The sequence below is a fragment of the Zingiber officinale genome, chromosome 1A (assembly GCF_018446385.1).
Source record: "Zingiber officinale cultivar Zhangliang chromosome 1A, Zo_v1.1, whole genome shotgun sequence".
NCBI classification, from domain to species: Eukaryota; Viridiplantae; Streptophyta; class Magnoliopsida; order Zingiberales; family Zingiberaceae; genus Zingiber; species Zingiber officinale.
Window position 1 is genome coordinate 153826942 of NC_055987.1, and position 24145 is coordinate 153851086.

Sequence of the window (24145 nt, forward strand, 5' to 3'; positions counted from 1 at the left end):
GTACTTCGACAGCATCCCGTCCACTCGATCACTCATCAGGAGTAGTGTTGCTGAGTGCACGGTTGTCACAGCCCTACCCACTTTGTCCCACTTTTGTTGTGAGTTGGATGACTGGCGTCAGGGGTGACCATGACATTGGCATCATATGTATGATGCATTTATTGTTTGTGATTGTGTTTGCTGCATTTATATGCTGCATATTGTTTGGATACCTATGTTTGTCATGCATACAGGTCTTCTATACCTTTCGGACTGTTTGTCCTTATACCGGGTCCTGGTTAGTACAGATTCTCTCCTGTCTTCTTCGGTTTGCATTTACCTTTATCTTTATCAGGAGACTGTACGCATGATTAGTGCTAGGTGTTATTTCTTTACTTTGCATATCAATTGTACCTGCTGAGTGTTGGACTCACCCCGCCTCCATTGTCGTTATTTTCAGGTTGATGCTGTCAGGAGGGAGTTCCAGTCGCTAGTCCCCACAGCACGTAGTGCTAGATCTCTGCAGACCTCGATGGTTTATATATCGTTTAGTTTTGTTTTGCATTTATTGATTATGTGTGGACTTGGTTTGTTTGGATACTTGGTTGTTGTATGGATTTTTGTGATGATGATGGATTTTTATTCGATGTGTTTTTTTTTACTACGTGCCTGCCTGGACGGCAGAAGAGGTGAGTTCGTCGGTTTTGAGCTTTACGAGTGTAGTTGAGTAGGGTGGTTTTTGAGTCAGAGTATTACTACTTTGTTTGATTATATATAACTGCGTGGTGATGTTTTATTTTGTTGTTATTATTCCAGCCGCCTGTGGCTGAGGTATTTGTGAGATGTAGAAAAGTTTCAGATTGTCCACCGTACAGGGGAGATGCTGTCGAAATTTTCTCGGACAGGGACTTCTCTGGGGCGTGACAATTTAGTGGTATCAGAGCGAGGTTTTACGATCTTTTGTTTCGTATTTTGGATTTTCGGGATTTATCTGATACCAATTTATTTGGTATCAGAGCGGGTTATGATACCTGCTTTTGGTGTTCTGGAGATTTATCGGATACCTGTTGTTGGTATTCTGGATATTTGGGTTAGCCAGGTTTGCGAGTCAAACTGGGCATTATCGGATTTTCGATATGGTTATGTTTCGGATTTCCGTTTCGGATTTATTTGGATTTCCGGCGATATGTACGTTCGGAATTTTGAGGTCAAATTGGGGACTGGACAGCGACGGAACATCTCCAGACGGCAAATAGGTATGTTGTTATTTTATGTTTGTTATATTGGTATTGATATCTGTAATTTAATTTAACAGATATGAGACGATCTACTCGTATTGCTGCGAGACGTGGTGCTGGACGACCACGTGCGAGGACCACGGGATCTCTGGATATGCCAGAGATGCCCACTGTTAGTGAGCCTGTCAGTCAGGGACAGACTCAGGATGCAGCGGGAGCATCGGGCTCTCAAATCCCGATAGCTCCTGTAGAGATACCTACTTTGGCCACACCGACAGTATCCACTCCTACCGTATTTACGGTACCATCAGGTGTACCATTGGCGTACCCGACATCTGCTCCAGCGCAGCCTACGGCGTACTCGGCACCACCGCCACCTGGACCACCAGTGGCACCTGTGCCCCGAGTGCCTACTGTGGCAGCAGTTGCACCATATCCGGTACCATTACCTACCGTACCTCCAACTGCCACCACTTTTGTTCCCCAGTCGGTACCACCGACGGCTTATGCTCCGGTATATACAGACGTCGGGAGTTCCTCCTCCGGTTTATTCCGCGGTACCACCTGTAGTATCGGCTCCAGTGTTTCTAGTTCCTGCAGCAGTCCCGACACAGATCACTGATATTGTCGTTGCACGAGCTAGGATTCCAGCACTGGCTGAGTCGATGAAGACTCGTTTCACTCTTTTCCGTGGAGATCTCGATCCGAGTATGACTCTGTCATGGATAGAGACTATGGAGCGGACTTTCTTCTATATGGCTTGCTCCGAGTGGGAGAAAGCAGAGCTGGTGCTTACCATTTACGGGATGAAGCTAATGCACGGTGGGTTACTCAAGTTCTATTATTGGTGGCCTTAGCGTCACATGGACGAGTTCGAGAGGCTTTTGAGGCCGTTTCTTTCCTTGTCCTATCGGATGGCTCGCGAGGATTTTATGAGTCGAGGCGGAATAATCGCTCGATGACCTAGTATATCTGAATTCCTCGGTTGGCTCGATTTTGTCGAGTTAGTTGGAGGGCGAACTTCGCATAATCACGGTTTATCGAGGATTGGATGGTTATCTGCATATACATCGGATTAGGGATTACATCTTACTCGATGCATTGAATCGAGCTTTGATGATAGAGTTAGCTCGGCGACGCATATCCGGACAGAAAAGGAAGCATCTGGTCGAGCGTCGGGCGATCCAGCGAGTGCGGCGCCGAGTAGTCGCGACGATCAGGTCGAGTTCTTGGGGTTTCTCGTAGGCCTCAGAAGTCTTCCTCGGGGCGTTTCCGGTCTCCTCGGCAGGATCGGAAACAATCCACCAGCGATATCAGTGTTTCGATGTGGTTCGAGACCAGACGAATCTTGCGGACGTCACGGGTTAAATAAGCCCAATTGAAACGGCGTGGCCGCAGGCTACTTTGATTTTTACGGAGGTGAATCGTTGACCGTCGATTAGGCGACGTACCCGATCGTGACCGTCGATTGGAACAAGAATAGGACGGCGGGTGTCTGCATGCTTGGGAGGAGGAGAGCTCTGCTGCCGCGCTCTGTTTGCTTCTATCACGGGGGGAATCTCCGCCTTACCTCCACCGTCTGACGGCAGTCAGCCACGGGCCCGCCGCCGCTGGCCGATTCCGGAGGCGAGTTCATGCGATCGCCTTCGACAGCCAGGGATTCGCGTGAGGACGAGCGGCCCCACGCTGATCGAACCGGCTTTCAAGCCCCGTCTGTGTAATTAAATTTTGATCGCAACGGACTATTTTGATCAGACCGGATCGGTTCAGACTCTAATCGGAGATGCCACATGACGTCAGTTGATTCGTAAGCTTTAGAAGTCAGATGGGAAGAGGTTGCCGTTAGACTTTGGCAACATGATACTTACGGTAGATCTTCTAGTATTGGAGATGATCGAGTTTGATGTCATACTTGGCATGGATTGGTGTCGGTTTATCATGCTACCGTTGATTGCCGGATGAGGGTGGTCACCTTCCAGCCTCCTAACCAACCCTCGTGGAGTTTCACCGCATCGAGGCAGCGGTATCTCGATTATTTCGATTCGGTAGCGCAGGCTGCTTGTCTCACGGTGTCATGGTTTCATTATCGTTGATCGATCTGAGGGCGGTAGTAGTTCGCAGCTCTCCGATGTTCTGTAGTCAGGAGTACCGGATGTATTTCGGAGGAGCGCGGTTTGCCTCCCGAGGCAAGTGGAGTTCGCTATTGAGCTGATTCCGGGAACCGCATCGAAAGCTCCGTATCGTATAACACCAAAAGAGTTGAGCGAGCTGAAGGTTCAACTCCGAGAGCTTTAGGGGATTTATTCGGCCTAGTGTTTCACCATGGGGTTCTCCGATATTTTTCAAGAAAAGGATGGTACTATGAGGTTGTGTATTGACTACAGGCAGGTGAATGACCATCGAAATAAATATCCATTACCACGGATCGAGGATTTGTTTGATCAGCTCGGAGGTACATCGGTGTATTCTAAGATTGATCTGCGATCCGGATATCATCGATTGAGAGTCGAGATTCGATATCCGAGCGACTTTCCGTACGGTCACGGTCATTATGAGTTTTGGTAATGCCATTTGGGCTTACCAATGCTCCAATGGTGTTTATGGATTTGATGAACCGCATCTTTCCGGAGTATCTGGATCGGTTTGTTATCGTTTTCATTGATGACATATTGGTCTACTCTCGTTCCGAGGAGGAGCATGACATCTTCGCGATCTTGGAGATTCTTGACGACATCAATTTGTCTGCGAAGTTCGACAAGTGTGCATTTGGCTATCCTCGGTTGGTTTTACGGGACACGTGGTTTCTAGCGGTATTTGATTGATCCTCGAAGATCGAGGTCACCGGTTGGGAGCGGTAAAGTCGATTCGAGAGATCCGCATTTTACAGGATTGGCGGATATTACCGGCGTTTTGTCGAGGGCTTCTCGCGTATTGCTATGCCACCGACACGTCTTACCCGGAAAGACGTGAAGTTCATATGGTCCGAGGATTGCGAGACCAGCGGAGCTGAGCGGAGATTAGTGTCGGCTCGATTTTGGTTTTACCCTACGGAGAGGATGGATTTGTACTTTACACCGATGCATCACTTGAGGGCGTACTGATGCAGCACGGCGAGTAGTCTCTTATGCTTCTCGTCAATTGAAGGAGCATGAGAAGAATTACCAGTTCATGACTGGAGTTAGCGCCATCATCTTTGCTCTGAAGCTATGGCGACATCATTTATATGGTATCACATTTGAGATTCTCACTGATCATAAGAGTCTCAAATATATTTTCACTCGAAGGAGCTTAATCTTGACGGAGGAGATGGATGGAATTCCTGAAGGATTATGACTGTACCATTAGTTGTCATCCAGGGAAAGCTAATGTGGTTGTCGATGTACTCAGCAGGAAGTTCAGAGGCACTTTATCTTTCCACCGAGTTATGGTCACAGACTTGATTGAGGGATTCTCCGAATTGGGCCTTAAAGAACAGGGACGGACAGAGCAGGGTACTCTGGTTATTATGGTTGCTCAGTCGTCGAGCAGGACGAGGATCCGAGAGCCCTAGGCTGCTGATCAGTATTTGCAGTTTATTTGCAACCAGATAGCTTCCGGGTAGCAGACCTAGTTCACGAGACGAGGAGGGTGTTATATACTTCCGAGGCAGATTATGTGTACTTCAGTCTCATCCGGTCTTATGGGAGTTACTTTCGGAGGCACACCGCTTCTGATTTGCGATCCATCCAGGCGGGACCCGTATGTATCGAGATTTGAGGCGTTCCTATTGGTGGAACGGCATGAAGAAAGACATCGCGGATTTCGTAGCTAGGTGTCTTGTTTGTCGCGTGAAGGCTGAGCACAGAGACCTGCAGGACTACTTTGATTCCTATTCCTGAGTGGAAGTGGGATCACATTACCATGGACTTTGTGGTAGGGTTGCGAGGACACGACGAGGCCATGACGCGATTTGGGTAATCGTTGATCGATTAACCAAATCCGCGCACTTTAGCGATCCGGAGGACTGATTTCCTGGATCGATTTTGTCGGGAGATCATCAGACTACATGGTGTTCCGTTGAGTATCATTTCGGATAGAGATCCACGGTTTACGTCTCGGTTCTGGCAGAGTCTGCAGCAGGCCTTCGGTACACAGCTCCGTTTCAGTACATCTTTCCATCCACAGACAGATGGACAGTCAGAGCGGACCATTCAGACGTTAGAGGACCTGCTGAGATCATGTGTTATGGATTTCGGAGGCAGCTGGGAGGACCATCTGCCGTTGGTAGAGTTTGCCTACAACAATAGCTTTCATTCGGTTATCCAGATGGCACCGTTTGAGGCGTTGTACGGTAGACCTTGTCGGACACCCGTCCTCTGGGATGAGGTTGGAGAGGCCCGGTGTTGGGACCTCATAGAGTTCAAGGATGCGAGTTGGTCCGTCAGACGGAGGATGTTAGAGGCGCAGGACCGCCAGAAGAGTTACGCTGATCGGAGACGTAGACCACTAGAGTTCTCTGTGGGCGACCATGTATTTCTGCGAGTTTCACCCACGAAAGGGGTGAAGAGATTTGGCCTCAGAGGTAAGCTAGCTCCGCAGTACATTGGTCCTTTCGAGATCTTGGAGAGGATCGGAGCGGTAGCTTACCGATTGGCACTACCACCGTCCCTGTCAGGCGTTCACGATGTATTTCGCGTATCGATGCTGAGGAGATACGTGCCTGATCCGACACATGTGCTGGCAGTATTCCAGTTCCAGTTCAGCCTGACATTACATGTGAGGAGGTTCCGGTACGGATACTCGACCGGAAAGAGCGTCAGTTGCGGAACAAGACTATCCGGCTGGTTAAAGTCGGATGGCAGCATCATTCAGACGAGGAGGCTACTTGGGAGCTCGAGGACACTATCCGAGCTCGATATCCCCATCTTTTCACTTGAGGTAAGTGATTTATTTACCGTTCAACATTTATACTCTATATCTGTTGTTCGTACTTGCCGATGGTAGATAACGAAATTTGGGGACCAAATTTTTATTAGTGGGGAAGAATGTAAAATACCGAAAATAGGCGAATATTAATAAGGGAGTATTTTAGAATTTTAGGAAATTTTTCGGAGTTCGTACGGATGAGTTAACGGGGATCAAGATGGGGCCCGGAAAAACCTGTTTAGGCTACCCAGTTTTAGTAAGGAAAAGTTTTATTTTTCTTTTCCTTTTTACTTTTCTTTTTCTTTATATTTTTCTTTATTTTCCTTAATTCCTCCGTTTCTCTCCCTCGCGCACCCGAGCCCATCCCGACGCCGCCTCCTTTCTCCTCCTTGCCCTAACCGCCGGCGGCGGTTTCTTCCTCGCCGAAGCTTTAAACCCTTCGGCCACCTTCTTCTTCTTTCTCCAGAGCCGAACTCCTCTTCCCATTGCTGCCAGCCACGGTAAACGCTATTGTACAACGTCGCCGACGCCCTTCTCTCGATCCCTCCTCTGGTCCGATGAGCCATCGCCGGACACCCTTGCTCTCGGCCTCCCTTCTGCACTAGCCGAATCCCTTCCACCGCCGGCAGCCTGAGTTCCTGCCGCCAGCCGCCAAACTCGCGTGCCCTAGAGGTTTGGGTTCACAGCAACGCGCCGATTCTTCTCTGTGTTCGGCCTCTCCACCGCCGCACACCGCTGAGAGCCGACTCTCCTCTGTGCCCTAGGTTCTTTGCCAGCACGGTTTTGCTCGGGTATGTGCCAGATTTCTTTTTGCTCTGTACTGTTTTAAGGTATTTTAGGTTGGAGGACAGCAGTGTGTCGTTTGTTCTTGTTACCTTTCGTTGACACCTTTGATTTTGGGGTAGATCGTGAAGTCACAGATTGTATGAAAGCTTCCGGCTGTGTAGAAGTTTGCTGCCATCGCCAACCTAGGGTTTAGACGACAAGATTTGAATTGCAGTGGCTGCCCTACTGGCTGAGGATCGACGGGAGAAGTTTTGTGTGAATTGTTAGCTGATCATAGAGGAATTCTGTCATTGTTGATTTCTGCAGCAGCAACTCCTAGTTCCGGTCATTATCGCCCCAAGGTAAGTGTCTCCGGTAGTGACTCAATAGCCGGGTATACGGATTTGGGTAAGCCTTGATGTTATTTCATTTCTATAAAGGATGATAATAGTGATGTGGATTACGGTCTTACCCTAATTTAGTGTCAGAGCTTTTTATTTAGCTATTTATTTTGGATTTAGCTGAATAAAATATACGCATTAATTGGTACAGGATTTTGACGCGAGACGAGCATCTCGGTTATCGGATTGGACTTTCTTATTGGAGGCGGGTACTTTTGACTTATTGTCTTTGATATGCTTAGTAATGAAATAATATGTTGCATTAATTGTGTTTCCTATTTGTTTCGGTTAATCACTACCCAACACATGTTACCTGTTTGATTGATTGTTTGATTTCATTTCGTATTGATCTTGTACCGATCTATCATGCTCATGGGTAGTGATATAACCATGTTTTACCATGTCAGGACCTAGGTTTGATACCTTATTTGATCAGTATACCTTGATATGATTTATTCACTATGGTGCCCATTGTTATATATCCAGAGGTTGGTTTAGTATATTACCATGCTTAGTGACATGCACCATTTGCATGATCGCATGTTGTGCGATAGATTACTCCATTATTGTTGAGCACTTTGCCAGTTTTCATCACTGTTCGGTGTTCCGTTGTGACGCTCATGGGTAGCGTGACACAGCGTAGTAGCACGTCAGTTTGACTCTTCCGGTGCTCCGTTGATCCGCTCAGGGGTAGTGTGACGCAGCGTGTAGCACGTTAGAGATTCCTCCCCGTCATAGCGTACCGGGAGATGAGAGCATTGCGCTCCCCCATTTATGATTTGGGGTAGGAGTATGTATGTACTCCGACAGCATCCCGTCCACTCGATCACTCATCAGGAGTAGTGTTGCTGAGTGCACGGTTGTCACAGCCCTACCCACTTGGTCCCACTTTTGTTGTGAGTTGGCTGACTGGCGTCAGGGGTGACCATGACATTGGCATCATATGCATGATGCATTTATTGTTTGTGATTGTGTTTGCTGCATTTATATGCTGCATATTGTTTGGATACCTATGTTTGTCATGCATACAGGTCTTCTGTACCTTTCGGACTGTTTGTCCTTATACCGGGTCCTGGTTAGTACAGATTCTCTCCTGTCTTCTTCGGTTTGCATTTACCTTTATCTTTATCAGGAGACTGTACGCATGATTAGTGCTAGGTGTTATTTCTTTACTTTGCATATCAACTGTACCTGCTGAGTGTTGGACTCACCCCGCCTCCATTGTTGTTATTTTCAGGTTGATGCTGTCAGGAGGGAGTTCCAGTTGCTAGTCCCCACAGCACGTAGTGCTAGATCTCTGCAGACCTCGATGGTTTATATATCGTTTAGTTTTGTTTTGTATTTATTGATTATGTGTGGACTTGGTTTGTTTGGATACTTGGTTGTTGTATGGATTTTTGTGATGATGATGGATTTTTATTCGATGTGTTTTTTTTTACTACGTGCCTGCCTGGACGGCAGAAGAGGTGAGTTCGTCGGTTTTGAGCTTTACGAGTGTAGTTGAGTAGGGTGGTTTTTGAGTCAGAGTATTACTACTTTGTTTGATTATATATAACTGCGTGGTGATGTTTTATTTTGTTGTTATTATTCCAGCCGCCTGTGACTGAGGTATTTGTGAGATGTAGAAAAGTTTCAGATTGTCCACCGTACAGGGGAGATGCTGCCGAAATTTTCTCGGACAGGGACTCCTCTGGGGCGTGACACTATGAGTGTATTGAGCAGGAGCATTTGAGGTTATTTTTTTATACTGACTGCATAAAAGAATAAGACCTCTGTTATTATAGAAGTGTGTGCTCTTAATCACAATATAATAACAAGCACATATACTTAGTATTTATTTCTTTAATTTATCAATGGGTGAGATTTATTCAATTAGATCAATATACCTGATAAGTTGGGAAATAATATTATTTATATGCCGTGTTGTTGATTATAGAAGGAAACTGTGTCCTATTAATCTAGGTTGATGATGTCCCCTTGAGGAGTTCATAAGGATTGTCATGTAAACCCTGCAGGTGGACCTAATCCGACATGACAATGAAGTTGAGTGGTACTACTCTTGAAGCTAGATGTTAATTAAGTGAGTGTCAGTAACTCATTTGATTAATGGACATTCGATATCTTAAACATAGGGAAATTAACACACTCATAATAAGAAGGAGCTCATAATGTAATATGAGATTGGTGTAGTAGTTCAATAATAACTTTTTAGTGATATGAGTTATTATTGATGAACTTGAGTTGGGTGTTCGGGGCGAACACAGGAAGCTCAAGCTTATCGGGAGACCAAAATCAATTCCTCCTCTCGGTCACTGTTGTAGCCTCTATAAAGCCTTATATCCATAAAGTCCACTTCTTACCCAAGTAGTGGGTCGACCACATCCTTGCTTGGTGCAAAGGGGCAGGGCCAAGCATAGGCTTGGAAGCCAAGAGGTGGCCGACTAAGCTTGGTGCCCAAGCTAGGGGTCGACCACTAGAAAAGGAAAAGAAGTTTTGTTTTAAAATAAAATTTTGTTAAAATCTTTCCTTATTTATAGTTATATACAATGGTTAAAAGAGAGATTTTATTTTTTTAAAATCTTTTCTTTTTTTGTAGTTATTTACAATGGTTAAAAGAGGTATTATATTTTGTTAAAATCTTTCATTTTTTGTAGTTATCTACAATGGTTAAAAGAGATATTATATTTTGTTAAAATCTTTCCTTTTTGTAGTTATCTATAATAGTTAAAAGAAAGATTTTAATTTCCTTTTATAGTCATCCTCATGATTTTAATTTTTGATAAACTTTTCTTTTTTGAAACCATGATTTAAAAAGAGAAGTTTAATTAATCTTTCCTTTTTATAGCTGTCTATATGTTTTAAAAGAGAGATTAATTTTAAAAACTTTCCTTTTGTTGCCACGTACAATAGGAAATTTAGAAAAAAGAGATTTTAATTGTTGTTAAAATTTCCTTTTAAGGGGAGGCCACAAATAAGGAAGTTTTAATTATGTTTAAAACTTTCCTTTTTTTGCCATGACCAAGGAATATAAAAGAGAGATAGAAGGGTGCCTCATGAGATAACCTATTCTTATTCCCTCTCTTGTTCCCTTGGTGGCCGGCCATCCTCTCCCTTCTTCCTTTAGGCCGACAGCTCCATCCTCTTTTCTTCCCTTTCTTCTTTCTAAGGTCGGCACCTATCTCATCTTGGTGGCCGAAACTTGAAAGAAAAGAAGAGATCCTTGGTGGTCGGTTGCTTGGAGAGGAAGAAGAAGAGAAGGAAATTTTCTATTTTGGAATCCCTTGGTGGCTCGAGTTTCTTGGAGGAGAAGAAGTGGTTCGGGTGGAATTCATCTTGGTAGATCATCGTCCATATGACATCCAAGAGGAGGAGAGGAATACAACAGAAGATCTTGAGATTTTTAGTTATAAAGAAAGGTATAACTAATTAATGGTTTCCGCTTCGAATTAATTAGTTAGTTTTCTTTGCATGGATTCTGAAACACCAGCACAAGAGGCTAGCGATTTTATGTTTAGATTTCGTGCTATCGATTTTGTATTTTGATTTTACGTTTCGATCTTGTGTTTCTATTGTGGTCTCTGTAGTTAAACCTAGGGTTACTGTAAGAAGTTAAATATTCGATTTCTTTGAAAGGCTTTGTCTAGGAAGTGGTGGATGATCTCATACCCAAGAAGGCCTAGTGCCTCGCCATGTTTATCCTGGAAGTCGATCTTTGAAATAGATATTTAATCAACTTCTGTAATATGGTTTAACTTAGGAAGATCACATCGGTTAAACTTGGAGTAAAAATGTTAAGTATCGTTTCCAATCCAAGTTTAACTTCTGAATGTAATTTGGATTAATAATGTTAAGTATCGTTTGTAATCCAAATTTAACTTCAGTAGAGCACATGGGTAGCTAGGATAGTTCTATGCTTGTACAAATTTTTGTACAGAGAAATTAGAATGGTATTCCGAGTAGCAACTAACACGGAGGCGCCTCCCATATGGTTGCAGGCGCCTTGAAGCATAGCGCGGAGGTGCCTCAGAGGGCCTAAAAGGTGCCTTCGAGTGGATAGAGGGCGTAGTTCGCGCTACTTATTACGACCGAAGCATAAGGGATCATATTTGAGGTTGGAGGCGTCCTCAACGCTCAATAAAAGAGCTCTTCAGCCATTAAAAGCTACAGAACTCAATTACAAGCTTCAACGACTTTTCTGTTGCTTTGACTACTCTTTGCTACTGCACTACTACTCCAAGATATCCGACCGCTGACGATAGACTGACATCGATACACGAGCTCGTTCAGATTTTATATTTCTAAAGTGTTGGTAACGATTTAGTATTCTTATACTTCTTTCATACTTGTAAAAGGAAAGTGTAGGTTGTTACACTTTTCCATTTTTCGTACTTGTATTCGATTCCCTCTTCTAATGGTTCTGGAAGAGATTTATAGTGGATTTGCCTATCGATATGGTTCGAGGGATCGTGAGTCTTGGAATAGGAGTCGCTAAAGGCTCCTAACCAAGTAACTTCTTATGTTCAAATTCTAATTTTCATTACCTAATTGTTTTTATTTTTCCGCTACACACTTTTATTTTAAAAAGAATTATTTTTAAAATACACATCATTCACCTTCCTCTCACATGCGCACCAATCCTATAAATAGCATATCATTATAGATGATCTATTCATTTGTTATAAATTTGATGAGTTGTGTATAATATGATTAATTAATGTTAGTCACATTGGATCATACAAATGATAATTGAAAACATACTTATCACTTGATTTGGTAAATGAAATTAGATCAACATTGAATTAATCGTGAATTGCATACATATGGATTGCACCGAATTAGTGAATAATGTGTTTATTTATATTAGATTATGACTACTAAGAATATTAAAGTTGTATTTAATAAAAGAGAAAAATTAAGGTGGTGTTTGGTTTAGAGGTTTGGGAATGAGGGAATGAATTCATTCCCAAATCTTGTGTTTGGTTGATAGGAATGGAATCAAAATTTTGGAATGAAACCCAAAAACTTGGGTATGGATGAAACCCACCCCTTCTCTTGGGTTTTGATAGAATGGAATGAGAATTAAGTTTTGGACAAAAATACCCTTAATATATTTGTTCAATTTTTCTTTCATAAGTTCATTTCACTCTCTCTCCTTATTCTCTCTCATCATACTTTCTTTCTCCTCATTCTATCATTATATTTTCTCTCTCCTCATTCTATCTCATCACACATTCTCTACCATTTTCTCTCTGTATTCTCTCTCATCACACTCTCTCATTATTTTCTCTCTCTTCATTTTTTATCATACTTTCTCTCTCATCATACTTTCCCTCTCCTCAATTTCTCTTACCATACTCTCTCTCCATATTTTCTCTCATCACACACTCTCTCTCTTCATTCTCTTCCATCACACTTTCTCTCCTCATTTTCTCTCATCACACTTTCTCTCACTTCATTTTCCCATCATATTTTCTCTCTCATCACATTTTCTCATCGTACTTTCTCTCCTCAATCTCTCATTTTCTCTCATCACACTTTCTCTCTCTTCATTTTTTCCCATCACTCTTTCTCTCTCATTATACTTTTTCTCTTCTCAATCGCTCTTATCACACTCTCTCTTCTCATTTTCTCATCACACTTTTTCTCTCTTCATTTGTTCCCATCACACTTTCTTTCTCATCATTATCTCTCATAATATGTTTCTCTCACATTCAACTTTCTCTTCCGTCTAATTTTTCCTCTTATTTTCCTCTAAGGGTAAAAAAGAAAATTTAGGTTCATTCGGATTGAAAATATTCAATTAACCAAACATTATTTTTAAGAATGATACCCAAGCTTATATCATTCTCATTCCACAATACTATAATACTCATTCTCATTCCGATTGCTAGGAGAGAACCAAATGCCACCTAAATAGGGGTAACTACAAAATATAATATCTTAAAATACAATATGTTCTTAAAGAACAATAAGTTCTTAAGACTATCAATCAGGTTATGGAAGAACTTGTTGATGGTCCGACAGCATAACACAAACGTGATTTTGATGTCTATAAGATATGAAAAAAGAAAGACTCTACTGCTAAGAATATATTGATTAATTCTATGGTTGATGACATGGTGTATGAGTATGAGCAGTTTCCATCAACTCATGTTGCCTAAGTCATCCTTAGAGAGAAATATAGTGTAGTGACTATAAGCAAGCTTCGACAGTTGACTATTAAATTTGATAGCTGCAAGAAGCGCCCGAATGTTACCATGGTCCAACATCTAAGAGAAATGTGATTTAGGAACTAAAGACCGTTGGTCATGAGTTGACTGATGAACAACAAGTTCAAGTAGTAATCCATTCACTGCCTAATTCTTGGGAGACAATGAAATAAAATCTAACTCACAAAAAAAATATCAAAACTTTTGCTGATGTCTTACGCCATATTAAACTGGAGGCAGAAAGAATTGAATTCGTAATGATTTCTGGACAAATTTTTGTAGTTGAATGTTCTATTAGTACGTCTGGATCTAATAATAAGAGAAAGTGGTTCAAGAAAGGAAAGCAAAAAAGAAGTTAGTGTTATTATCGATGGGTTGGGTCCAGACAAAAAGAAATTTAAATGAAAAAAGAAGTTGGAGCATAATACTGTTCGGCTCGGTTCGGCTCGTTTACATCCCTAATAACAACATATTTCTTTCATCCACATTCCTTTTAACATTAACTCTCATTATTTATAAATTCTACAGTTCACTTAATTATCTTAAAATTATATTATATTAAATAAATATATTTTAAATATATTTTAAAATATTTAAATTATTATTATTATTTTTAATAATAATCTTACTTTAAAAAAATAATTTTATTATTTTAAAAAAATAATAATAATTTTAATATATTTATTGCTATTTAAAAAAGAAAAAAAATAATATGAGAGAGGGATGATGGTCCCTCTTAACATTTTTCCCTCTCTCTGAGTGAACATTATAATACTCGCTCATAATAGAGAGGGATGTTAACCTAAGGTGGTATTTGGTTCACTCCTAAAAATTGGAATAGGAATGAATATCATAGTATTATGAAATAGGAATGATATGAGTTTGAGTATCATTCTTAAAAATAATATTTGATTAATTGAATATTTTCAATTGGAATGAACCTAAATTTCTTTTTTTACTCTTAAAGGAAAATAAGAGAAAAAAATTAGATGTGAGAGAAAGTTGAATGTGAGAGATAAATATGATGAGAGAGAAAGTATGATGAGAGAGAAACTATGATGGGAAAAAATGAAGAGTGGGAAAGTGTGATGAGAGAAAATGAGAAAAGAGAGCGTGATAGGAGAGATTGAGTAGAGAAAATGTATGATGAGAGAGAAATTGTGATTGGAAAAAATAAAGAAAGGAAAAATGTGATAAGAGAAAATGATGAGAGATTGAGGAGAGAGAAAGTACCGATGAGAGAGAAAGTGTGTTGAGAGAGAAAGTGTGATGAGAAAAATAAAGAGAGTGAAAGTGATGAGAGAAAATAAGGAGAGAGAATGTGATGAGAAAGAATGAAAAGAGAGAAATATGATGAGAGAAAATAAGGAGAGAAAGTATGGTAGCAGAGATTGAGGAGAGAGTGTGTAATGGAGAGAAAATGTGATGGAAGAGAAAGTGTGATGGAAGAGAATGAAAAGAAAGAAAATGAGGAGAGAAAGTGTGTGATGGGAGAAAATATAAGGAGAAAATAATAGAGAATGTATGATGAAAGAATGAGAAGAGAAAAATTATGATGAGAAAATGAGGAGAAAGAAAGTACGATGAAAGTGAATAAGGAGAAAAAAATAAAATGAAAGAAAAATTTGAATAAATATATTAAATATATTTTTTATCTAAAATTTAATTTTTATCTTCATTCCTAGTAAAACATGAAGAAAAAGGTCAATATTCAATTTTTTAGTTTTTATCCTAAGGGTGTGTTTGGTTCAAGTTATCATATATAATCTTGGTTATGTGATTACCTGGTAATCACATAATCAAGGTTATGAGGAATAAAATATAACCAAATATTGTTTGGTTCAACCTAGGTAATGCAACAAAAACTTGTTTGTTTGAAGGTTTTAATGAATACCTTAGTTTAATATTTTACCGTATTACCCTTAGTTACAAAATCAACTATACATATTATTATTATTATTATTTATGTTTTTTTGCTTTTCTTTTTCTTGTATATTTTTTTACTTTTTTATGTTTTTTTATTTTTTTAATGTTTTTATATTTTTTATATTATTTATATTTATATATATATATTTTTACATTTTTAAAATTTTAATTTTTATTTATTTATTTTATTTTTTAATTTTTAAAATTTTTAAAATTTTTTTATTTTTTAAATTTTTAAATTTTTATTTTTTATTTTTTAAAAAAATTATTTATTTTTTAAAAATTTTAAAACATTTTTTTATTTTTTTTACATTTTTTAATATATTTTTTTTTTACATTTTTCTCTTTTTTCCATGTTTTTTCTTATCGGAGGGTATTTTTGGTAAAAAAAATTCGTTAACCCCGAAATCAAGAAAAACCTTAGTTTTATGAGGTTTTTCGATTCCGGACTGCATGATTCTTTTACTGACGTGTCAGGCATAGAACATTACTCAGGAATCATCGAATACCTAAACAAAACAAGGTTTTTGTTGATAACCTTGAATAGATAACTAAAATTATCAAGAATAACCCCGAACCAAACATACCCTAAAATATTAATTTCATTCCCTTCAATTAAACATAAAATTTAAGAATTCCCAAAACCCCTAAATCAAGCTTTACCTATACCACCGTACACGGACTATGATACCTGCAGATATTCAGATTGTCACCGGATAATCAATTGAGATTTATTTTTTCCGCCTAATACCACCAACAGTTAACTTGGTGGCTGACTGTCAGCGGCGCGGTGAGGTAATCACCATTTGTTCCGCTTAAGGCACCGACAGGCGAAGCGCGATATAGCGAGGGAGAGATGCCAGAACTACCAGAGGTGGAGGCAGCGCGACGGGCGATCGAGGAGCACTGCGCCGGGAAGAGGATCTGCGAGTGCTCAGTGGCGGACGATCCTAAGGTCATCGACGGAGTCTCGGCGTCCGAGCTTGAGGTGGCCCTCGTCGGAAAAACCATCGTCGCCGCCCTTCGTAAGGGCAAGAACCTATGGCTACGCCTCGACTCACCGCCATTCCCCACTTTCCATTTTGGTTGGTACTTTCTTCTTTTAGGATCCCACCTGTTCGATGAACTCTTAAGTTGGTTGTTCGTCTTCTGTGGTTCCAGGAATGACGGGCGCCATTTGTATCAAAGGCGTCGCTGTGACTAAATACGTGAGGTCGTGTTCTTGGCATTCTGGATTGTCTTTTCGCTTGAAATAAAAGTTGAAAACATTACTAAGGTTTAAGTTGTTCATAGAACTACTTCAATTCTCTTTAGGTCTTCGGTAAGTGACTCCGATGAGTGGCCTTCAAAGTACTCAAAGGTGTTTGTTAAAGTACGACTTTTTCCCCCTTTTTTCTTCTCAGTGTTCTATTGTTTCTATTCCTCTTATTTTCTCTTTTCGTCTTCTTTGGTTAACATTTTGTCATATATTTTTTTTTAGTAGAGATGTGAGTTGTGTGAAACCAAGTTTAAATTATGCGATAACGTTTTGTGAAATTCCTCTACGCCTAATTGTTCATCGTACTAAAAGAAAAGCCTTTGGCTTGTATCTGGAGAAAAAGAAGGGAGATCGCGACATAGCACAGTCAAAATGCTTAGTGAAGATTAGAGATTCAAATTTGTTCAATTAAGTACAATCTTGTTTGTGCATTTGAAAAAGAAGAGTAACTTGTATTTTCTCATGTTCATATGTTGTATATCTCAGTCTATATTCATTTTGTCTCAATATATCCTTGAGAACAAATGAGCAATTATAAAATTTTCATAATCGTGAAATAGTAAAGCCTAGAGCTTTCTCCTATGGTCTGAGTAATTGTGAAGTTTAGTGGGTTTTCTACTCAAATTGATTCTGTAATCTATAAATATCCTATCATTTCTCTGCCACATCTGCAGCTAGATGATAGCGTGGAGTTCTGTTTTACTGATAAGAGACGTTTTGCCCGGGTTCGCTTGCTTAAAGATGTACATTCTGGCATTTCTTTCTTGAATGAAAGTGTTCTAGTTTCTTTATCATTACACTCCTTGCTGTTAATATTGCTTGGTGCAGCCACAATCTGTACCTCCAATTTCTGAGCTAGGCCCTGATGCCCTGTTGGAGCTTGTGCCAGTTGATGAGTTTGTGGAATCCCTTAGCAAAAAGAAGATTGCAATAAAAGCTCTCTTACTTGATCAGGTTTATATGAAGTAGTGACTTTTGTGTAAATGTTACTTGTTGTGTCTTGTGTGATATTCTATCAATTTATAACTGCTATTCAAGAACATATTCTTACATACACATGCATATGAGATAACCATACACAATATGTTACTACTTATGCTCCATTTGTACAGTGCAATGGTGGCACTTAGGATCGCTAGAGACGGAGGGGGTGAATAGCAAACCTGCAAATAGAATTTAACTTTCTCTTGCTAAGATTTTAGCAAGGACAAACACACATTAGTGGATAAAAATACATGAACAAACAAACACAATCATTCTAGATGGACACGATGATTTACTTGGTTCACAACTCTAGGTTGCTATGTCCAAGACGTATGCACACAAAGTCTACTATCTTTATCCTCTTTGGTAAAAGGTTGGAGGTGGAGAAACCTCTTATAATAGGAATTACAATAGTAGCAAGAAGTAAGAATAAAGTAAAGGCACTATGACAATGAGAGATTGTATGAGAAGAGTATAATTTTGTGTGTTCATATTTTGCCTCGAGCCTCCTAGTCTCCTTTTATATCTTTCACCTCAAATTGTCAAGTATGTGACGCATTCGGTTAATCAAAAAACCTTATATAGTCGATCGCATAATGTCGAGTTAGTTGTTGACCTTATCCACAAACAGGTCTTCACTTATCGCCATTGCTGACGTGGCAGCCTTTTGGTGGACCGAAGAGGACTCCAATCGACTGATCCACTCGGTCAATCAGATCTCTGATCTCCCCGTTTGCATTTGACTTGGATCACGCTCCATGTGTACTTCCAGTCAACTAAATTTGTTATCCGATTGCCCAGACCTCTCGTATCGATCGACTTTGAACATGTTCAAAGATAAACAGATAAACTTGTGTTGTTGTGCATCAGTAGACCAGTTTAATTTTTCGGTCGATCAGAGTTCCAATCGACTAGAACCGGTCTACTATGAGTCCATCTAACCTAAGTTCTACCTTTCATCTCAAATACAAGTTCACTCAACTCACAACAACTTATCTTAAGTAGGCTTTCTCTCGACTTCTTGTCCCTCGCTCCACCGGTGTACTCTACTACCAAACCTCTCATCCTTCGAATGCACTGAGCTCATTGGCTCATTCCTCGTGTCATCCTTCTCTCATGTTCGTGTCTTCTGCTCTAAGTACAACTGTCTCTGATACTCCTTGTCCTTATGGTCCCTTGAGTGTCTCAGACTATCCTTCTTCATACTACAACAAACCCTGAGTTGTTAGGTGGTCGTTTGTGTTCTTCTAAGTCCCTACACACTTAAACACATATCAAATAACAAAACAAGGTCTAACTTTAACTCATTTTCCCAAACATCAAAATCTTGGTCAAACCACTCAGGGTACTAACTTTCTCCACCTCAACCATTTGGGGTACCAACATTATGTTCGTATTTTGTCATGCATGTGAAAATAAGTCCAAAAGTATATTTTTGTATCTGGTCATTGATATAAAAATTATGATGACACATAGATCAAGCATATTTGATCATGAAGATTAATCTTTAGCTTATGCCATTGAGCTTTTCAAGCATAATCATCCTATATTTAATTCAGGATTATCTATTTACAGTTTGGGCCAAGCATGACCAAAATAATGAAAAATGTTAACATGTTATTTTTATTTTATATGATTTATAAGGTTTTAGCTTTTTATATTTTATTAAATGATTATTATGAAAATTCATTTTCATTATTTTAGATTCTCATAATACCAATGCTTTTGCATTTTATATTTAATTTTTAACTAGAAAATTCATGATGTCATTATAATGTGATTCTTTGCTTGCATTGTTAAACATGGTGAACCAAGTTGAGTCATGACGCAGATGGCTATATACTTCGACTTTCATATTGGAAAATTTTATCATAGAGAATGATGCCAAGTTCCCTCTATTCAGTTTATGATGCCAAATTTTCCTAACTGCTATGGTCCTCAGAAAATTCATCCCCCTTGATGATTGAAATTGTCTGGTGAGGCATATGACATTGCTGATTTATTTGTCTCTCTTATTGTTACAATGGCATTACCTCTTGAAAAATCTCTTGATTTATATCTCTTGACCATGCTATCATCATCATTGAGGCATTTGTTCCAACTATTTATGGTTGGCTACATGAATCTTTCATGATACACAAAGAATATCAGAAGAATATGCAAACTATACGACAATTAGACAATCTCAAAATAACTGTGAGTCTGACTGATTAATACGAAATGTGCAATTCACTAGATCATGCCATGGCTTTAATATTTCCCAAGACGTGGTTGCTATACATGCTGCAGTTTCCCTCTAAAAGTTTGGCTTTATCACCTGTTTTCATCTTTGACTTTGTTATCTTTACTTAATCCCAATGTTGGGATTTTTTTTTAAAATTTCTTTGCAAGACTAATTCCACTTTGGTATAAGGGCCCATACAAGATTCCAAGAATCATTCCTATTTGTTTTACCTTCAATAGTTGTTTGTCTTTATGCAATTAGACTATTTTCACTTGGAATTCATGTTCTTTCCACAGGGCTTTATTTCAGGCATTGGGAATTGGATTGCAGATGAAGTTCTTTACCAGGTTATCATGCATCTTTTCTATATCATTTGTCATATCTATTTATACTTGTGATCTTTTTCATTGATTGATGCCATATAACTGGTGGTAGGCATCTATGGCGATGACTTAGCCTTATCTCAAATATAATGTATGTGCTTCACGAAACACAAAAGAATATCAAGATGGGAATTTGGAAGAATACCATAGACTAACAAGGATGTATAGTGTGTTCTTTAGTTATGGTTGTAATAGTACATAATTTTGAGTAATAGCTGTGGGTGATAAGAAAAGTCTCTGTGGTGTTAACCGCAATCTTTCTCATCAGAAATACAAAAAAGTTAATGTTCAACCCTTTGTTTCGCAAATTAGTAGAATTGCAAAGCAAGTCATGCTTTGTTTATTATCAATGTGTTGGAAATTGTTCTGTGAATAAAACAATCTATTGTATTTGTTGAGCATAAAATATACTCCTTAAGCTGGTAGAAAGGAACTATTTCTGAAAATCCTAGGAGAATCATGGTTCATAAATGTGCATGTTAACAACCACACATTGTGTGTGTGCATCTAGGAGTAATAATATCTTTCGAAATTATACCGTTATGATGCATCCTTTTGCACAAACCATTAAACATAGTGACCTGGAGACTAAGACTACAGACAAATTCATGGCATACCTATCAAATTCCATATTTTTTGCATCTAATTTTAGGATAAAAAACACAAGTTGGAAGAATTACATCTGATGGTAGTTCAAAACCTCTTCTATTTTTTTTTTTAATACAGGTTCATCGCAAAATTATATCTACTTGAAATCATTAGGGAAGAGTCATTAGGAATAGTTTGCGATTAGACTCCAACTTAGGGTATTTGACGTCTTTTCTACACCTGTTATGATATGTGGGATGTAGTGAAAGACATTGCATGTTTATTTTTTTCCCCTAATATTCAGTCTTTGACCACACCAGGATAATCCTGATATCTTTCATTCGTGCCATGCATGTTGTATAACATTATCGTAGAGCTTGTATTTTTCATGTGTGAGATTTCTTTATTTGAAAATGCATTAGTATGACATTCTAGGTGCCTGTACTGTTTTAGGCAAAGATTCATCCCCTTCAAATTGCTTCAAGCTTGACCAAAGAGAGTTGCAAGTCATTATACAAATGCATCAGAGAGGTAACGTAGAATATAATTTCTCCAGTTGATGCTTTTGTGTTTGTAAAAGAAACATTTGTGATTCGTAAGAACACATGCAAAGAAAATAACTATAGGTTATCAAACATGCGGTTGAAGTTGATGCAAACTCCAGCTACTTTCCAAAAGAATGGTTGTTTCATTTGCGTTGGGGCAAAAAGTCTGGCAAAATCAATGGTAAGACGTCCTTTTTTTCCTTGAACATCTTGATCTACCTGTCAATTTGGTTACAGGTAACTGAGAGGTCCTCGTAATTATACCTGTTCGTAGTCATTCCCCCATTGTGGAGAGACAGTTGGAGAGCATTTCAGCTTTAAAGAGTGTCCTGAAGCATCAGTTTGTACTTTGAGTTATTCAGTTTTATGCACTTGCCGGGTGCCTCTTCCTAAGTTTGTTATAAGTGGATTAAAGCTCATTAAAATAATCAGTGATAGTGAACAGTTATGGAGTTTAGAAAAACCCAAATAATGATATGCTAGTTACAAGTTTGCAGCGGGTATACATGATGATAATGTGGTTCATTTTCAGTCTTTTTTTTTTATTTAACTGCTTTGGTTACTCTAATCAATCCTTGAATTCTTTGCTAAACAAATTTAGCATCTCATTAAAATTTTAGAAGCGTATTGTAATGTTTTCTTCTATTTTTCCTATTATGAGGATATATTTTACGCTTTTGTTTGGATGTTTTTCAATTATTAGTGGCATACCCTCACATCGATCCACAGAAATAAAATATGCAAAGTTTCATGTTAGACTAATTATGAATCATTAAGTAACGCCACCTTATATTTGACAGGAAAGAAGATTGAATTTGTTACAGCAGGTGGCAGAGTAAGGTCCTTGCTATATATATATATATATATATATATATATATATATATATATATATATATATATATATTTTTTTTTTTTTTAACTCATTTGCTCTCTTAAATCATGGTCAAGCTTATGTACCAGAGTTGCGAGTCTGGAGAAGGAAGGAGTCTTAGGAACTAAGCGAAGAAAATCAGGAAGTGAACAAGAGGAATACGACACAACTTTTGAAGAAAGTGAGTCTATTGAGTGCGTCAGGACTCATCGATGGAAGACCTCTACGAGGAAGACTGATGGAATTCATGGTAAAGGGATGACAAAGAGAAATAACTACAAGCTCATCGAATGAGAGGTTGTCAAGCCAACAAAAAACAGAAATAAAACTCAGGTCTATGCAGCATGATACTACAAACTATTCTACTGCTTGAGGTCATTCTTCCTCAAAGTGGCTTCTTATTTCTGTTCTTCTAGGTGTACAGTTGTTGTGCTGGAGTTTCTCAGCACGCTAATTTGTAATAGAGTTGTAAATTCTCTTAGCATGCATGTCTGCTACTACGCCATGATTGTAAATTTGTACGTGTATCCCTTGCCGAGCTATTTTACTAACGCATGTTTGATATCACAATGAGGAAATTACAGATCAATATGGTATGCAGCTCCCTACCGAGCACGAGGATTCTGCCAGACTTGCGAATTGGTTGGTCATGCTCAGGATTCAAAACACTACATAGCACCAAAGTTATCTGGAAAAGCCTCTTCTTGAACAGCGAAGGCCTCTCACCCCATCAGACCAAAAGAAAACAAGGAAAGAACACGCACGTCGCCCGGGATTTGCCGGTGTAAGAGCAACAACTTTTGTAGCATGTTATAGATGTTTTTAATTTCTTCCTATAGATCATTAATCTGAACTTGCTTACAATGTCCACTTTAGACTTCTCGAATACAATAGACTATTAAAGAAAACAACCCATGTCATTGGACTTGGAGACGAGACGGTGGTCAACGGCGTGGAGCAGGAAGCGGCGACCTCAACGGGCGCGCCTCGGTCGGCCCGACAAGGTGACCTCTCTCCCTCCCGCATTCATCGCTATTTCATTCACGCCTTTCCATTTAATTAATCGAGTCGGGATTATTCATAGTGGATGTTGTACTTGTCGTGGGAGTCGAAAAGTCTGTCAGCTTTTTTGTGGTAGGGCGCGTCAGACTTAATTTGAAAGGAGGGAGAAAGGGGTAATCGTTTAGAACTTGAGATGCAGACTTGTTGGGATTGATTCAGTCTTCCACAGACTCACGTTGCTCTTTACTCCCTCCCTCTATAAATATGCCCATCTGGGTTTTCCATTTCCGCTGTATTTAATTCACTGCGTCGCTCTTCCTCTACTACTGATCTACAGTGTTAGTGCGGGTTACGTTGGTTATGATGATGGCCTTCTTTGTTATCTTCCACAGCTTTCTTGAACTGCAATGCCCCTCGCAAATTCTGTCTAGCTTTCTTGGTGTTGCGCATGTTTGCAAATGGCAGTTCAATAAAGCTGTGGGAAATCACAGAGAATGGTGGCCAAAGATTGAGCCTTAATATATCTATTTTCATTTTTCAGGTAAGTATATAAGAGCAACGTTAGTTGTGTGGCTTAGAACTTAATGAATGGGCTAATTCGGTTAATTATTTCATCACCTGCCTGGAAGATGTGCTAAAGATAGCCAAAAGGATTTACTTACTTAAATAATGTGATGGTGAAAATTAATGAATGCCATAGAGCATGTCTTTGACTTTTCTAAAGGGAACCAGGCATGCATTCCCTCAGAAGACAACCGTTTGTGCTTATCTTTTGAATGAACTTTAAAAAGAAATTTATAATTGTTTACATTGTTAGGACCAAAAGTAGCTAGAGGGGGGAGGGGGGGTGAATAGCTCGTCGCGTT

The 24145-nt window shown here is 39.4% G+C and overlaps 2 protein-coding genes across 7 annotated transcripts; both read left to right on the forward strand.

The window, feature by feature from the left end:
- Positions 1-16147: 16147 nt before the first annotated feature.
- On the forward strand, positions 16148-22249 carry LOC122038056 (formamidopyrimidine-DNA glycosylase-like). Of its 5 annotated transcripts, none has more exons than XR_006127792.1 (9): positions 16148-16508; positions 16585-16636; positions 16738-16795; positions 17356-17424; positions 17510-17635; positions 20186-20236; positions 21314-21391; positions 21474-21586; positions 22206-22249. XR_006127792.1 is itself a non-coding variant. In XM_042597620.1 (9 exons), exons 1-9 carry the CDS (start codon positions 16280-16282, stop codon positions 21724-21726), a joined length of 810 nt encoding a protein of 269 aa, XP_042453554.1. In that variant the 5' UTR covers positions 16148-16279; the 3' UTR covers positions 21727-21862. The 5 variants fall into 5 exon arrangements, 3 of the variants coding, with proteins under 3 accessions (XP_042453554.1, XP_042453555.1, XP_042453553.1); XR_006127791.1 differs by lacking the exon at positions 22206-22249 and adding an exon at positions 21680-21862; XM_042597620.1 differs by lacking the exon at positions 22206-22249 and adding an exon at positions 21680-21862 and having other exon boundaries at positions 21487-21586.
- A 141-nt stretch (positions 22250-22390) lies between these two features.
- On the forward strand, positions 22391-23867 carry LOC122011415. 2 transcript variants are annotated; one of them, XM_042567809.1, is made up of 5 exons: positions 22391-22610; positions 22694-22795; positions 22879-23061; positions 23154-23281; positions 23672-23867. In XM_042567809.1, the coding sequence occupies exons 2-5, from the start codon at positions 22761-22763 to the stop codon at positions 23830-23832; spliced, it is 507 nt and encodes a 168-aa protein (XP_042423743.1). In that variant the 5' UTR covers positions 22391-22610; positions 22694-22760; the 3' UTR covers positions 23833-23867. The 2 variants fall into 2 exon arrangements, with proteins under 2 accessions (XP_042423743.1, XP_042423750.1); XM_042567816.1 differs by having other exon boundaries at positions 22702-22795.
- The last annotated feature ends 278 nt before the right edge of the window (positions 23868-24145 follow it).

Excerpts from the sequence above, each read along its gene's own strand:
- LOC122038056 (XM_042597619.1), top strand. The coding sequence starts at position 16,280 with ATGCCAGAACTACCAGAGGTGGAGGCAGCGCGACGGGCGATCGAGGAG. Across the intron at positions 17,636-20,185 it reads AAGCTCTCTTACTTGATCAG|GGCTTTATTTCAGGCATTGG; the intron begins GTTTATATGAAG and ends TTCTTTCCACAG. Across the intron at positions 21,392-21,486 it reads TATACAAATGCATCAGAGAG|GTTATCAAACATGCGGTTGA; the intron begins GTAACGTAGAAT and ends AAATAACTATAG.
- LOC122011415 (XM_042567809.1), top strand. The coding sequence starts at position 22,761 with ATGCATGTCTGCTACTACGCCATGATTGTAAATTT. Across the intron at positions 23,062-23,153 it reads GTCGCCCGGGATTTGCCGGT|ACTTCTCGAATACAATAGAC; the intron begins GTAAGAGCAACA and ends TGTCCACTTTAG. Across the intron at positions 23,282-23,671 it reads GCCTCGGTCGGCCCGACAAG|CTTTCTTGAACTGCAATGCC; the intron begins GTGACCTCTCTC and ends TATCTTCCACAG.